Source organism: Triticum dicoccoides, chromosome 1A, assembly GCF_002162155.2.
Source record: "Triticum dicoccoides isolate Atlit2015 ecotype Zavitan chromosome 1A, WEW_v2.0, whole genome shotgun sequence".
In the NCBI taxonomy this organism is placed as follows: Eukaryota; Viridiplantae; Streptophyta; class Magnoliopsida; order Poales; family Poaceae; genus Triticum; species Triticum dicoccoides.
In genome coordinates, this window is record NC_041380.1 from 291,765,815 (window position 1) to 291,782,108 (window position 16,294).

The following is a 16,294-nucleotide window of genomic DNA, read 5'->3' on the forward strand; positions in this document are numbered from 1 at the left end:
AGTGCACGCTCTGCCGCTGATCCAGGCGTCGGCTGACGCCCCTGCGGCCGGCTCCGACGAGAGCGTTTCTTTGCTGGAAGGACTCTGGGGCTGGCTGAAGGCAACCGCGGCTGCCGTACCGGGTCACACGGTTCGTGCGCGCTGCTGCGGCTGTCTGCGGCCATGCACCGGCCAGACAGACAGCGACTTCGTTTTTTTTTAAATGTTGGGACAGCGACTTGAGTTTTGATGATCTACTAATAACTCGGTACGTTTCGACGTTAATCGCGTAACCGAAGCAACGTAGCGGTCCCAAATTGGCTTTGGGGCGGACGGGGACCGGTGTCATGCAGTAGCACTGCTCACGTCACATTCCCGAAGGAAGGACGAGGAGGAGCAAGCAGAGTAAAACTCGACCCCCACTTTAACTTGCATCATATCAATGTAGTACTACCTCGGAAGTTTATCTTGATATATTTTTTATAATACATGACTTATATTAGGTTGGTCAAATTGACGACCTAAAGGTACGCGCATGTCCTGTAAACTGAGAGAGAGAGGTAGTAATATGATGAGCAGCAGTAAATGTATACTACCAGAGAACAAAAAGCCAACCAAAACATGGATTAACAATGCAAACCAGGACGATGGATCGACGACAGTAATAATTACCAAGTTTAGGATGTAATAATTGCCACCTCATAATCCTTCCCTAGAGGCACGCAGTGTCCACCTCATCATTGGGGGGTAAAGGTAAAGCCAGCCAGATCGACCACCAACTGCCATATCCAGGGAAGTATAACCATCTCCGACTCCGAGCAACCGGGCAAACCACCTAACCACTGCATGAACAAAAAGCTAAGGTGTCCCTACCAGAATGCAGCTTGCCCAGGAGCCCCTAACCAACCGACGCATGCCAAAAACTAAACAGAAAGGGATGTGATGTGCACAGGAGGCAGCTAATTACAAAATCTGACAACAAGGACAAGATGGTTTGCGCTTCACTCAAAGTCATTTTATCTCTAAAAGCTTGATGATGCCCTCCTCCAGTGCTGCTTCAGTTTCCAGGACGTCCTCACGCGCCTCTTCACCCTTGTCCGCATCATCATCAGCCCCAGACTGGCTTGATGTCACAGCGCTGTATTCACTGGTAGAAGTAGAAGCAGAACTAGCAGCAGCAGCAGCAGGGCATGGGACTACTTCACTGGTGACCACCTCTGAAGCTTCCTTGACTTGATCTGGAGCCTCAATCTTAACCGGAGGCCCAGTCGCCGCAGGTGGTGCGTCCTTACCTTCTGACAATGGTTCCTTTGCTGGCTGGGGCTGCACATCCTTCATCTGAATGGGCATCACAGACGACGACATCGATCGCTTAAACAGCTGGTGTTGTGCATCCTTTACCTGAACAGGCATCGCAGATGACGGCGATTCCTTGGTTGGCCTCTGCTGCGCATCCTTCACCTGAACAGGGATCACAGACGACATCGATTCCCTTATTGCCTTGTGCTGCACATCCTTCATCTGAACAGACATCACAGGTCTTGGACGCTGAGCAGGACCCGAGGGAGCAAAGTGTTGAGAAGCCGGCCTGATGCGAACTGGGGATGCCATCCGGACTGACGGTGGGTTGCTCAGGAGAGGAGGAAGCTGCTGTGTGCGTCCACTTGGAGGTGGGAGAGGTGGAGCAGAGAACACAGGGATAGAGCTCCTGACTGTGACCGGAGGAGCCATACTATGGCAAGGCATACGGTAGTGCCCAACTGGGACATAAGGGGCAGCTTCTGCGGCCGGGAACCTCGACCTTGAATTAGAGCTTTCAATGGGCCAGAACGGTGACTGTGATGCTCCATCAGCCGCGGCTGGTGACTCTGGTCTGGATCTTGAACTAGACTTTGGCCGGAATAGAGGAAGAATCTTCGAGTAACTGGACTGAGAGGATTGACCAAAACAAGGCTTCCTCTCTGGTTGCATGGGAAATTTCTTGGGAAATGGTGAAGCATTGGGATTATTGGCCATCGCTATCTTTTCCTTCGTGCGGTAGTTGAGAAGGGCTCGGGCAATCCTCATCTGTTCCTGCTCATCATTGTTCTCCGGTTCATTGGTCGTAGTCGCCTCCTCACGTGCCACTGTTTCAGAGAGGGAAATAACATGAGCGAAGTGCTGCTGTGTAATACTGTAATGACAATGTTACACAGCAGAGCAGATATTGACAAACATATTTTACAGATGCTGTAATGAGATCAAAATAAAATCAAGCTGGCATGAGAGACACATCAGTTAATGGTCCATTTAGCCACTACAGGAAAGCTCTGCTAAGTGAAATGGCATATCAAATGCACCTAGCTAGATTAGAACTTAAGAGGAATGGGTCATTCGCATGCTAGACCTAAAAAAATAATTTAGGATCACAAAAGTTTCCTTTCTTTTAGGTGAATAATGTGGTCGTAGAAACTACGAAAAAGGAATGACACTATTCTTTGTTTAATGAACAATGCATTGCAATGAATAAACACTCACATTGTTTCAATGAAGCCCAGGCTGCAGAAGCAGCATTTTTTTCAGCTTGCTTCTTATTCTTAGCATGATCACCTGTAAAGGTGATCCCCGCTAACTCTACTGTGCATGTGAAAACTGGCAGATGGCCAAGGCCAGACCGCTCTGTTGTATATGAAGGCAACGGTGCCCCAACTCTCTGGGCTACTTCCTGTAGAAGGTTTTTGTAAACCCCTGTTTCATCCTGTTTAACATAAATGTACCACCAGAAGTAAGTAGTGTAACAGATTATGGAGCAAAAGTTGTGGATACATGACACTACTTGCAAGATCAAAGAGAAATCACGGAAACAGGTTAATGATTAAGAGACAATGATCAGCCATTGCTCTTTCATGAACAGAAGCCAATAATATCAAACAAAGAAGGAAGGCTTTCAGAATTAAAAAGCAAGATGACTTCTGAATAAAGACAATGCTGGCCTATCTAATATACTTCAACAGCAATGATTACGGTTTATAAAAGTTTAAATAGGAAGTGGTCGTTGAGTTATCTATAGCTATTGGCTAATTAGAAAGGTAGTTAACATGATGGAACATCTGCCTTAGCAAAACTGATTAATCTAACCAAGGAACATGAGTAGTTTCCAAAACTACATAGATTATTCTTCGTCTTCTAATGCAAAATGGACACATTTAGAGGTGAGTTAAAAAAAACATAGACAGATTCTGGATACAAACCATCTGATAATAAAAGCAAACAATTCTCATCTGTTAGTATTTGAACAACTACTGATATAAATAGTAACATTCCAGTCAGCATCTAAGAGACCCGAGGGTGGAGGTACTTGACCACGAAGTTCACTTAGACTAAGGAGTCGGAGTCAGTTGAACTGTACAAATCTACAGATATAACATCAATGGACCTGAAGAGGATTTTTCTAAAGAAATTGTAAACAGTACCATTTTTAACTGTGTAGAAATAATGGCTCAATACTCGGCTGCAACTACCCTATCACTATTTACCATCGCTTTCGGAGTTTAAAGTTTTTGTGAAACTTTTCCCATTTTTTAATGTTTTTATTTTCAATTGATGTCATAGCCCTTTCTGCAACAAATATTGTTTAACAATCATCACGAATCGGTGGAATACTAATACCAATTCCTTTCATAGTCTAAACTCTGAAAGGTCAAACCCTAAATGCAGTCAACAATGAGACCTGCCTAACATTTGACCAACAGTATTTCCAAATGACAGTAAACGCAAAGGGATCCAATTCACCAGAACCAGACCCCCTCTGCCAACCAAATCCATAACCATCATTTGCAAGAACTTTGGTCAGAAATATCATGACCTTGTTTAGGCAATTGGGAACAAGCAGTCTCGAACCAAATCACCAAAATTCCACGGAGCAATCTCTCCATGTACGAACGCGTCGGCGGTCGCACTCAGCCCGCACCAGGATCCTGCGCTGCCTGCCTAAAAGGCCGGGGGCAAAGCGACGGCAGCCCGCACTAGCACCAGCAGCGACACCCACCCACGTCCTCCCTCCCAGAGATGAGACACAAAGAAGGAACCAAAGCACCCCGCACTAGGCAACGGCGGCGCACCCATGGCTAGCCCGAGTTGACCGCACGCACTCGGCGACACCAACGCCAACGCCGTAGTGGCCCGGCAGCACACACAGAATGGCACCACCATCCATCCAACCCCCTCGTTGTGGGCTGCGTGGGGGCCTGCCTGCCACTAAACCCCCCGGGCCCATCCGCATTGACCTGCGACGCCGGGTTAGGTGCGGGCGGCCTCCCATTCAATCCCGCCCACCCACCCCCACGCCCCTCGCCATTAATACACACCACTGTGAAGACCGAAACCTAATCTACGCCCACCCCCACGATAAAAAAGTTTTGCTCGCCACTGATCTCTCTCATCACCCTACACGGCCGCTGATCCCAGTCCAAAGCCACACACGTCCCGTTCGCTGTCAGGTCAAACGAGCACATGTGCCGCCGTGTACCCGCCACTTTTCTTTCTCCTTTTCTTATTAGTATTACCAGTCGTAGCAGTATAACGTGTTCCCATGGCATCTTCTTCCCACCGCGCGTACCGGGAAGGCTACTACTACTACTAGTCTTTACTGCAACTCGGCTTCCGCTCCGGGTCAGGTTCGTACGGCGGGGTTTTACTCGCCCCCCATCAATGCGCCATTATTACTGCCCGGGTTTAGTTAATGTTAATCAGGGCTTACGAAGACTTTCTGGCGAGGGGCTGACGAATCCGGTGGAAAATCGTGGGAGTTGCGGCCGGCCAGGACCCGAGCGCCAACTCCTATGAGCGGGCTAGATTGAAAATTACTGGTGGGGATCCGTCGCCGTTACGTCGCGAGAGCACAATTAACGACGGATTAAAGAAATGGGGATCCATGGGCGGCTTGTCGTAGTACGAATAATTAAGTCACTTAATTGCGTCTATTAGTACTGCATTATTACGTAGAGTGGCAGCTATCTATTCTTTTCAAAAATTACTCCACTGTGCGAGCGAGGGAACAGATTACTTTTGTTAAACAGATGAATTTGGAAAATAGTAACTGAACTAGTACTTCATCGGCAACTTTTTCTGGGGGGATCCTCCTTTTGGGAAAGGAGAAATACGCTGAAGTTTTTGACGCGGAACTTTTCGTGCTGACTGCTTACTCCGCGTTCGGTCATGCCGCTGACGAAGCCCCAAGCCCCCAGTTCCAAACGAGACAAAACCTAGAAGCCACGACTAAGCGACGAATCTGATCGAACTAAAAAGACCAAGGTAAACCATGTATTCGTGCAAGATTTCTCCGTAATCCCCTGCATTCCCCTGTGGCCTGTGCGGAACTCATAAGCTAGTAGTACATGGCTAATCACCCACGCGAATTCCGCAATGAGTTGTGAGAACAAACAATGGTGACAGTACTAATTGTAGTATGAGAGGATCAGTTAAATCCCTCCCTGGAGAAGCTCCCTTTAATTCAACCACGAACAGATGCTAGCGAGCAAAGGTAAACTCGAGAAACACCCAGAACAAATCAGAGCAACAGGAACAGCTAGTAGAAGCTAGAGGATGGAGGGAGGGGGGTCGTACCAGGATGCGGGCGGCTAGGGAGTAAGAGGGGCCGCGCCGGGCGAGCGCGGCAAGGGCGACCTCGGCGGCAGCATGCTCGGCCTGGCGGAGCGTCGTGAAGAACCCGGGGCTCTCGAATTGCTCGCCGTTGAAGATGACCGCAGCTTTGAACCGCGGCGCGTGGTCCGGCCCCTCCCGCAGGCAGGTGTACGCCGGCAGGTTGAAGCAGCTCCGCTGCGCCAGCTCCTGAAGCTGGTTCTTATACATCGCCGCGGACCGCCACTCCTACCCACCCGGCCACCGCTCCCTTGATTCCCACCGCCGCTTCTAATGCCGGCCGCCGTGGCCGGAGATGGCTACAGCGAGAGATCTACCCAGAGGCAGAGGTGGAGGTGGAGGAGGAGGGGAGAAGTGTGGAGTGCTAGGAACGGAGAGGGGAGCCGATTTATATTTTTTTCTTTGGCTTTATTTTTGGGATGGGTTTAATGCTAGTGCCCTGCAGTTATTAGCCTGGCTGGACCGGGAGGATGACAGCAGGACCCAGAACATCCTGCGCCTTTTTTATTTTTCTGATTTCTGAATTTAGGGCTGGAAGATCTGTAAATTCAAATAAACTATTAAATGCTATTTTTCTGAACTTAACTTAGGGCTGAAAGATCGGCAAATTCGAATATACTATTAAATGTCACTGATTAATACGGAGTTGAACTAAATCAGCGATATCTAAGATGAACCGAAGGAAGTAATATCAATTATCTTGTCACATTATTATTTCGATCTAGAAACTAAAAAAAATGGTTGTTCACTCATACTATTTCTCATAAGCAAGTATATTTGTTGTTATTTTCTCTTTCATAACTTTAAATAGTTTAGAAACACTAATTGTTTAATGGGAATATGTCATTCTTGAGGTGAGAGAGAGGGTCGACCAGCGGCACATCCACTTTCATGTCACGTGGCAAGTTCTTTCTTTCCGAAAAATAAAAATGTGCAGGATGTCCTGGGTCCTGTTGTCATCCTCCGGGTCCAGCCAAGCTAATAACTGCAGGGCTGAACTTACGGCTGGAAAATCGGCAAATTCGAATAAACTATTAAATGCCTTTTTCCTGAACTTACGGCTGAAAGATCGGCCAATTCGAATATACTATTAGATGGCGTTGATTAATAGTATAAAGTTGAACTAAATCGGCGATGTTTAAGATGAACCGGGGGAAGTATCAATTATCTTGCCACGTTATTATTTGATGTAGAAAATTAAAAAAAATTGGTCGTTCATTCATACTATTTCTCATAAGCAGGTATATTTGTTGTTATTTTTCTTTCATAACTATAAATAGTTTGGAGACACTAATTGTTTAATGGGAATATGTCATTCTTGAGGCGAGAGAGAGGCTCGGCTGGTGGCACAACAACTTTCATGTCAGGTAGCAAGTTTTTTCTTTTACTTTATAATTTGGAGAAGGTTAATGACGATGCATTGCGGACTGTGGTTACTAGCTTGGCTGGCCCAAAAGGATGACAAGGCAAACCATGAGGCTTGTCATCTTTCTTGTTATAAATTTAAACATGGAAGATGTGCAAATTCATAATCATGATTTATCTTATAATAACATTGTTGATTTTAGATATTGAAAAATAACATGATAACATAATTTTGTTGGTGTGATAACATCTTTTCATAAACAACTAACAGGTTAGAATGATGGGTATGTATTTTTCTCTCTACTAACTATAAATGGCTTAAACCCTTGTTGATATATGGGAATGTTCAGTCATTGTTTCGGAGAGTGAGGCAATACATATTTTTCTTTGCCTTTATTTTTTGGAGAGGTCTAAGGCTGGTGCTCTATAATTGCTAGCTTTTTCGGACTTAGGGGGGATACAGCAAGGACCCAGTACATTGTTCATTTTTATTGTTCTGATTTCAGGGATGGGAGGTAGGCAAACTTGGGTATACATTTTTATTATTCTCATTTTAGTAATTGAAAACATAAGAAATGAAGATAGATTTGGAGAAGCAATACATGTGTTTGAATGTTGGATATTTATTTATTTTCCCTGGTAACCATAAATGGATTAAAAAGCTTATTTCTAGATTGAAATATTGAGACATTCTTTGAGTGAGAGAGCGTCGTGCAGGAGAACATCCACACATCGAGCCAATATTTTTTTGTTTGCCTTTATATTCTGGAGTAATAGAGTTGTTACTAGCTTGTCTTGACTGGACAGAGAAGATCACAACAGAAACCCATGAGTCCCTGATTTTACTGTTTTTAATTAAGATATTGGAGCTGGGGGAAATTTGAATTCATCCTACAACAATATTAATAATTTTTATTTTAGAAAAGCAAAATAACAAAATATTTGTTCTTTCTGTGGTAGAGATAGCATCCTTTTAGAACTCAACAAAAGGATTTGAATGCCGGATATTTTATTTTATTTGGTAACGTTAAATGGTTTATAAACATCAATTGCCAGATGGGAATATTGAGTTATTCTTTGATGTAGATATTGAATTAATATTCAATGATAAATATTTTTATAAACGTAGGATATTCTATTTTATTAGGTAACATTAAATGGTTTATAATGTCTATTGCCAGATGGGTAATGCCAGAGTGGAAAGACGATACATATTTTTCTTTGTCTTCAGTTTTTGGTAAGGCTTAATGGCAGTGCCCTATAGTTACTAGCTTGGTTGGGCTAGGAGGATGACAGTATAGACCCAACACATCCTTGTCTTTTACTGCTCTAAATTTGGAGATGGGAGATAGGAAAAGTTATGTTCTTCATTCATCTTCTTATTAAAGACAGCCTTGCTCAGTGGTTTGGCATGTGATTATGCAACCCAATGACCCGAGTTCAATTCCTAGAATTAACACGTGATGCACAGGGGTTTTCCTCATTTATCGAGGATCAAGCTTGGTGTATGGTGAAACCACTCATCAAGAAATACCTGAATACTCGTTTAAAAAATTCTAAGCACCATGTTTACCTTGGTACTCATACTAAAATGGTTGTATGCATCTGTAGTTGGTGCAGAGGCCGGGAAGTGAAAATCTCTCCCATTTTTCGAACCTGGAAAGACTGAGTCCGTCCCGAGTCGCCCCCGCAGGTGATGGGAGGGAACCCTAGCCACCTCCCATCGCCCCTCCTCTTGCTCCCTCCTCCCCTGCCGCTGCCAGAGGGCGTGACCGGGCAAAGTCCGACCAGCTCCGGCGACGGAAGGGTTCTTCCGCCCCCTCGCTTATGGATCCGATGCAGGCCAGATTTGACGGGCAAGGGCGGTGTGATGCGGAGGGGCGCGGTGGCGCCTGATCCGGCTCCCTAACGGCTACGTTGGGAGGCGAGTGGCACGGATGTGGCCTCCAGGGGTGGGGCATGTTGGTCTTGGCGGCGGCGATTGATGAAGCTATGTACCTAGGGTAGGGGCACGGACCCGTCCAAAGAGCCCTACCCAAAGGACATCCCTAGAAGAAATCACCTATCAATCGACTTGAAGGTACTCCACTCGACAGGTTCAAGACACTCGACCGAGAAGCTACCACTCGACCAAGAAGCTACCACTCGACCAAGAAGCTAATCACTCGACTGCCAGGAGACCTACAATCATTCCGTAGGCAAACCGTCAGCTGTTAAGTAGTCTTCATGGTCATCATAGCACTTTATTAGAGGCGTTACCAGTAACGCCTCATCTTAAATGTACCTTAAACCGTGCATTACTGAGGGCAGGAGGGGGCCGACGAACTCTATATAAGCCACCCCCCTCCTCAGTATGGAGGGTTCGCACCCCTGTAATTCATACATGCATAATCCAGTCGACCGCCTCCGGGCTCCGAGACATAGGGCTATTACTTCCTCCGAGAAGGGCCTGAACTCGTAAACCTCGCGTGTAACAACTTCCCAATAGCTAGGATCTAGCCTCTCCATACTCACCCCCCTACATCACTGTCAGAGTCGGAACCACGACAGTTGGCGCCCACCGTGGGGCAGGAATCTTAGCGCTTAGTTGGAGAAGTTGCAATCTTTTCCGATCCCTTTGATCATGTTTTCTTGCGGAGTTTTGGTGGAGGACCGCGAGATCCGTCTCGGCGCGCTCACCTTCATCGTCGATGACTCCGCCTGGCTTCAGGAGGCACCACTCGACATCGACGCGCTCCCCATCCGCGGTGCGACGCACTTCCGCGCATGCATTCGTGGCGTCCTCCTGCGGCAGCCATCGACCCAGTATCGGTCGGCCCCTGCGTCGTCTCCCCGCCCTGTCTCCCACCAGCGCAAGCGCTCCGGTCGGTCAAGACTTTAGCGATGGGTGAGGCATGCCGTGGCCCGCCAGTCGGCAGCCCCACAAGTTGCGGCAATCGAGCCCGTCGAATCCCTCTACGGCCTGTTCGACTGGCTCCGTGGAGACCGCATCCGAGTGCGACAGCAGCGACCCAGCGGCTGAGGTTCTGGCGGTCGATGGAACACACAGTCCCCCCGGTTTCCCTCGCGCTGATGGAGGCGCGGGTGGGGGCGATCCGTCGCATCCCCACGATGAGTATCTCCCCGAACCTCTCACGTCATTACAGCGAGAGGAGCTTCGCCGCCGGAACATGGACGCGCTCCGCACTCCTATCGTCAGAGAGACCCCCGAGGCCCGAGCCTTGGAGGACGCGCGTTTGGCCAACTTGGCCGAGCGCACTCGACTGGAGAATCTCCAGCGAGCACTCGACGAGCAAGCGCGTCAGCGGGCTCCCGAGTCTAGTCGACGCCAGCTCTTCCCGCCGACGCAGGTATATTGAACCCCAATTCAGAATTTGGCCGCCGCGGCCCGTATAGCAGAATCGATTCAGCCCTCCCAGTCGGAGGCTGGCAGGGGCTTGTTACAGATCAGAGCATTGCTCTGGGCGGCGGGAAACCAGAATTCCGCTGTCTCTCAGTCGCGGAATAGGATCCACAGTCGATCTGTCGCAACAGATACAGTCGAGTCGGCTCACAGCCCGAGATCGCCCCCGAGGCGTGAGGGACGTGGTGACCGGCGTGGCCAGTACAGGAGGAATGAGCAGTATGATCACCGATTCGATCGTGATGATCGACGTCGAGTGCCAACCCCTCCCCCGAGGAGTGGGTCGTATGTGCCTCGACGGCAAGATGACAGACGCCCTCATAGTGTTGGGCAGAGGATTCCAGTCGACCCCAGAGACCCAGGCTTTGATGCGAGATCCATCCTCGTTCAAGGTTTGGTTGACAGGAACAGAGCTCACCGAGAAGGCCACAACAGAGATGCGCCTGCCAGCAGCGGAGTACGTGCTTCAGGGCCAAAGTGTTTCAGTCGAGCCATCAGAGCCGCAGTGATTCCTCCCAATTTCAGGCTGGCGACTGGAATCAGCAAGTTCACCGGTGAATCTAAGCCTGACACCTGGCTCGAAGATTACCGAGTGGCTGTACAGATTGGCGGTGGCAATGATGAGGTGGCCATGAAGCATTTGCCTCTCATGTTAGAGGGCTCGGCCAGAGCGTGGCTAAATCAGTTAGCACCCAGCAACATTTACACTTGGGAGGACCTCTCCCGAGTGTTTATCACGACCTTTGAAGGAACATGCAAGCGACCTGCAGGCCTTACACAGTTGCGGTCTTGCGTGCAGAAGCCGAATGAAACTCTGAGGGAATACATCGAGAGGTGGATCACGCTGCATCACTCGGTTGAGAATGTGCCAGACCATCAAGCGGTTTGTGCCTTCAAGGAAGCTGTTAAATACAGAGAGTTGAATCTGAAGTTCGGTCGAACTGGAGAGATGTCTCTGAATCGGATGATGGAGATTGCCACCAAGTACGCTAACGGAGAAGACGAGGACCGACTCCGGAGTGGCAAGCACAAGGCAGTCGCCCAAGAAACCGGAGGAAATTCCAGTCGGAAATAGAAGCGGAAGGCCGAGCCAGCCGCTCCTGGGGAGGCCCTGGCCGTAGCCCAGGGAAACTTCAAGGGAAAACCCAAGGGCACCTGGAAGCCCAAAAAAGTCAAGGATCAGGATGGAAACGATGTTTTGGACCTGCCGTGTCACATCCACACCAAGAAAGATGAAGAGGGTAATTTTATTTACCCAAAACATACTACTCAATAGTGCCGGCTCCTAATCCAGCAGTTTCAAGGCAAGCAGTCCAAGGACAAGGAAAAAGAGTCGGACAGAGTCGAGGACAAAAAAGACAGTGACGATGGATACCCCCAGATCAATTCCACCTGATGATTTTTGCTGATGTTGAGAGCAAGAGTCGACTGAAAGTCATTAACCGTGAGGTGAACATGGTTGCCCCGACAACACCCAATTACCTGAAGTGGTCGCAGACTGCCATCACATTCGACCAGTCGGATCACCCGACGCACATTGCCACCCCTGGGAGGCAAGCTTTGATGGTCGACCCAGTTGTCGAAGGCACTCGACTGACCAAAGTATTGATGGACGGCGGCAGTAGCCTGAACATACTGTACTCTGAGACTTTAAAAGGGATGGGCATTCTGATGTCCAGACTTAGTACCAGCAACATGAGCTTCCATGGAGTCATTCCTGGGAAGAAAGCCGAGTCGCTCGGCCAGATTGCTCTTGATGTAGTTTTCGGTGATTCAAAGAATTACCGCAAGGAAAGGTTGACATTCGAAGTTGTGGACTTCCAGAGTGCCTATCATGCCATTTTGGGTAGGCCAGCTTACGCACGCTTCTTGGCTCGACCATGTTACGTGTATCTCAAACTGAAGATGCCTGGCCCCAAAGGTGTGATCACTATTACTGGCAGCCGAAAGAAAGCAGAAGAATGCTTTCAGAAAGGCTCAAAGATCACTGACGCTCAGATGGCAATAGTCAAGCTGAAAGAGTACCAAAAGACTGCCGATCAGAGTGAATTGCTGCGAGCCAAGAAGCCCACCTCAGAATCAACTTTTCAGTGGGCTGGCGAAACAAAGACAGTCCACATTCACCCGACTGACCCCGACGCTGCTCCGACTCACATCTCGACGATGCTCGACTCTAAATAGGAAGAAGCGCTCATCCAGCTCCTCCGTGAGAACTGGGATATCTTCGCATGGAAACCCTCTGACATGCCTGGAGTTCCCAGAGAGCTGGCTGAGCACGTCTACGAGTCGACCCAAAATTCAAGCCTGTGAAGGAACATCTTCGACAGTCCGCCGTCCAGAAGAAGCAAGCCATTGGCGAGGAAGTGGCTCGGCTCTTAGCAGCAGAGTTCATCCGAGAGATTTACCACTCCGAGTGGCTCGCCAATGTCGTCATGGTCCCCAAAAAGGACAAGTCGCTCCGCATGTGCATTGACTTCAAGCTTATCAATCGGTCCTGCCCGAAAGATCATTTTCCCCTCCCTCGCATCGACCAAATAGTCGACTCGACTGCGGGGTGCGAGAGACTGTCTTTCCTAGACGCCTATTCCGGGTACCATCAGATCCGTCTGTATGGGCCCGACGAGATCAAAACAGCTTTCATCACTCCATTCGGGTGCTTCTGTTACGTCACCATGCCGTTCGGCCTCAAGAACGCCGGAGCCACGTTCGTGAGAATGATTCAGAAGTGTTTACTCACTCAAATCAGTCGGAATGTGGAGGCATACATGGACGATATCGTGGTCAAGTCCCGAAAAGGTTCCGACCTGCGGGCTGACCTTGCTGAAACCTTTGCCAATCTCAGGAGGTATGATATCAAGCTCAATCCATCAAAGTGCACATTCGGAGTTCCAGGTGGAAAGTTACTCGGTTTTCTCGTTTCCGAACGAGGAATCGACGCCAATCCTGAGAAAATTGGCACCATACTCCGGATGAAGCGTCCTGTACGTGTGCACGATGTCCAAAAGCTTACAGGCTGCTTGGCCGCTTTAAGTCGATTCATTTCTCGTCTCGGTGAAAAGGCGTTGCCTCTTTACCGACTGATGAAGAAGTCTGACAAATTCGAGTGGACTCCAGAAGCTGATGCAGCGTTTGCAGATCTCAAAGCTCTGCTCTCCACCGAGCCGGTGCTTGCTGCCCCAATCAACAAAGAACCTTTGCTGCTTTACATTGCAGCCACAGGACAAGTTGTCAGCACAGTACTTACGGTCGAGCGGGAAGAGGAAGGAAAGGCCTTCAGAGTTCAGCGCCCAGTCTATTACGTGTCTGAAGTTTTGACCCCTTCAAAACAAAGATACCCCCATTACCAGAAGCTTGTATATGGGATTTACATGACCACAAAGAAGGTTGCACATTACTTCTCTGACCACTCCATTACAGTCGTCAGCGACGCCCCACTGTCAGAGATTCTGCACAACAGAGATGCAACTGGTCGAGTGGCCAAGTGGGCGATTGAACTCCTTCCCTTAGATATCAAGTTCGAGGCAAAGAAGGCTATCAAGTCCCAAGCAATCGCAGATTTCATCGCCGAGTGGATTGAACAGCAACTTCCGACTCAAGTTCACTCGGAGCACTGGACCATGTTCTTCGATGGATCTAAGATGCTTAATGGTTCCGGCGCAGGAGTAGTCTTAGTCTCCCCCCGAGGAGATAAGCTCAGATATGTTCTCCAGATTCACTTTGATTCCTCCAATAATGAAGCAGAGTATGAAGCACTTTTGTATGGGTTGCGCATGGCCATTTCACTCGGCGTCCGTCGCCTCATGGTCTATGGCGATTCGGATTTAGTGGTTAATCAAGAGATGAAGGAGTGGGATGTCAGAAGTCCGGCTATGACCGGTTACTGCAACGCAGTAAGAAAGCTAGAAAGGAAATTTGAGGGGTTGGAGCTTCATCACATTCCCCGACTGAAAAATCAGGCAGCTGATGATCTGGCAAAGATAGGCTCCAAGAGGGAAGCCATTCCCAGCAACGTGTTCCTGGAACACATCCACTCGCCGTCAGTCCAAGAAGATCCCTTCACAGAAGAAACCCCGCAGCCAAAAAGTGCCACAGATCCGTCTGGAGTCGAAGTTCCTGCCGTGGTCGACCTAATCATGGAAGTCTTGGCGATCACTCCCGACTGGACGGTACCGTACATCGCGTATATCCTAAGAAAAGAACTCCCGGAGGATGAAGAAGAGGCTCGACAGATCGTCCGTCGATCCAAGGCCTTCACAGTCATAAAAGGACAGTTGTACAGAGAAAGCGCGACTGGAATCGGTCAGAAGTGCATAACACCGGAAGAAGGTCAGATGATCCTTGATGAGATCCACTCGGGGACCTGTGGTCACCATGCGTCCTCTCGGACCATTGTGGCCAAAGCATACCGAGCGGGATTTTACTGGCCAAGAGCAAATGAGATGGCAAAGGAGATAGTCGACAAGTGTGAGGGGTGACAGTTCTACTCCAACATGTCACGCAAGCCCGCATCAGCCCTGAAGACCATTCCACTCGTCTGGCCCTTCGCTGTCTGGGGACTGGACATGGTCGGTCCTCTGAGAACAGGCAGGAGCGATTTCACCCATGTGCTTGTGGCAGTCGACAAGTTTACCAAATGGATTGAAGCTAAACCCATCAAGAACCTCGGTGCTCGCACTGCTATTAGTTTCGTCAGAGGACTAACATTCAGATATGGAGTCCCTCACAGCATCATCACTAACAATGGGTCAAACTTCGATTCAGACCAGTTCAGAGCTTTTTGCGCCTCTCAAGGCACTCGAGTCGACTATGCATCAGTCGCCCATCCCCAGTCGAATGGACAAGCTGAAAGAGCAAATGGTCTGATCCTCAAAGGACTAAAACCTCGACTAATGCGTGATCTCAAGCACGCGGCAGGTGCCTGGGTCGACGAGCTTCCGTCAGTTCTGTGGGGATTAAGGACCACCCCTAACCGGTCGACTGGAAGAACCCCGTTCTTTCTTGTTTATGGAGCCGAAGCCGTTCTGCCAAGTGATCTCCTTCACAACGCTCCCCGAGTCGAGCTTTACACCGAAGATGAAGCAGAACAGGCTCGGCAAGATGCAGTAGACCTCCTGGAAGAAGAAAGAGAGATGACCATGATCAGATCGACCATTTATCAGCAAGACTTGCGTCGATTCCATGCCCGGCATGTGAAGAGTCGAGCCTTCCAAGAAGAAGATTTGGTCCTCCGAGTGGATCAACAGAAACCACACAAGCTTGCTCCTACTTGGGAAGGCCCCTTCATCATCACCAGAGTCCTCCACAACGGAGCGTATCACCTCTACAATGTTGATCGCCAGATCGACGAGCCGCGAGCTTGGAACGCGGAGCTGCTCCGCCACTTTTACACTTAAGTTCCTTCCTATAAAGATGTAATAAGAGAAACTTCCGCAGTTCATTTTTATCAAAGTCAAGAGTGTTCCAATGATTGCTGTCACTTTTGTTTACATACGGAAACCCCCAGTGGGTGACTTAGCCGCGAATCCGTTTCGCCTAAGTTCAAAAAAATCCTACCGAGTGGAGAGCAAACCTCCCACTCGGGGGCTTAGCTGCAGTCCAGCACTCGCCTAAGTTCTCCTACGAAGAGACTTAGCTGCAGTCAGCACTCGCCTAAGTTTGAAAAATCCTACCGAGTGGAGAGCAAACCTCCCACTCGGGGGCTTAGCTGCAGTCCAGCACTCGCCTAAGTTCTCCCACGAAGAGACTTAGCTGCAGTCAGCACTCGCCTAAGTTTGAAAAATCCTACCGAGTGGAGAGCAAACCTCCCACTCGGGGGCTTAGCTGCAGTCCAGCACTCGCCTAAGTTCTCCTACGAAGAGACTTAGCTGCAGTCAGCACTCGCCTAAGTTTGAAAAATCCTACCGAGTG

General features: G+C 48.9%; 1 protein-coding gene across 1 annotated transcript; it reads right to left on the reverse strand.

The window, feature by feature from the left end:
- Positions 1-629: 629 nt before the first annotated feature.
- On the reverse strand, positions 630-5,998 carry LOC119269364 (double-stranded RNA-binding protein 6). The gene is made up of 3 exons (XM_037551179.1): positions 5,584-5,998; positions 2,497-2,716; positions 630-2,105 (listed from the first exon to the last, which is right to left on the reverse strand). Exons 1-3 carry the CDS (start codon positions 5,827-5,829, stop codon positions 991-993), a joined length of 1,581 nt encoding a protein of 526 aa, XP_037407076.1. The 5' UTR covers positions 5,830-5,998; the 3' UTR covers positions 630-990.
- Between the last annotated feature and the right edge of the window lie 10,296 nt (positions 5,999-16,294).

Coding starts and splice junctions, on each gene's coding strand:
- LOC119269364 (XM_037551179.1), bottom strand. CDS start 5,829: ATGTATAAGAACCAGCTTCAGGAGCTGGCGCAGCGGAGCTGCTTCAAC. Junction 2,717..5,583: donor CCCTAGCCGCCCGCATCCTG/GTACGACCCCCC, acceptor TATGTTAAACAG/GATGAAACAGGGGTTTACAA. Junction 2,106..2,496: donor CTGGGCTTCATTGAAACAAT/GTGAGTGTTTAT, acceptor TCTCTGAAACAG/TGGCACGTGAGGAGGCGACT.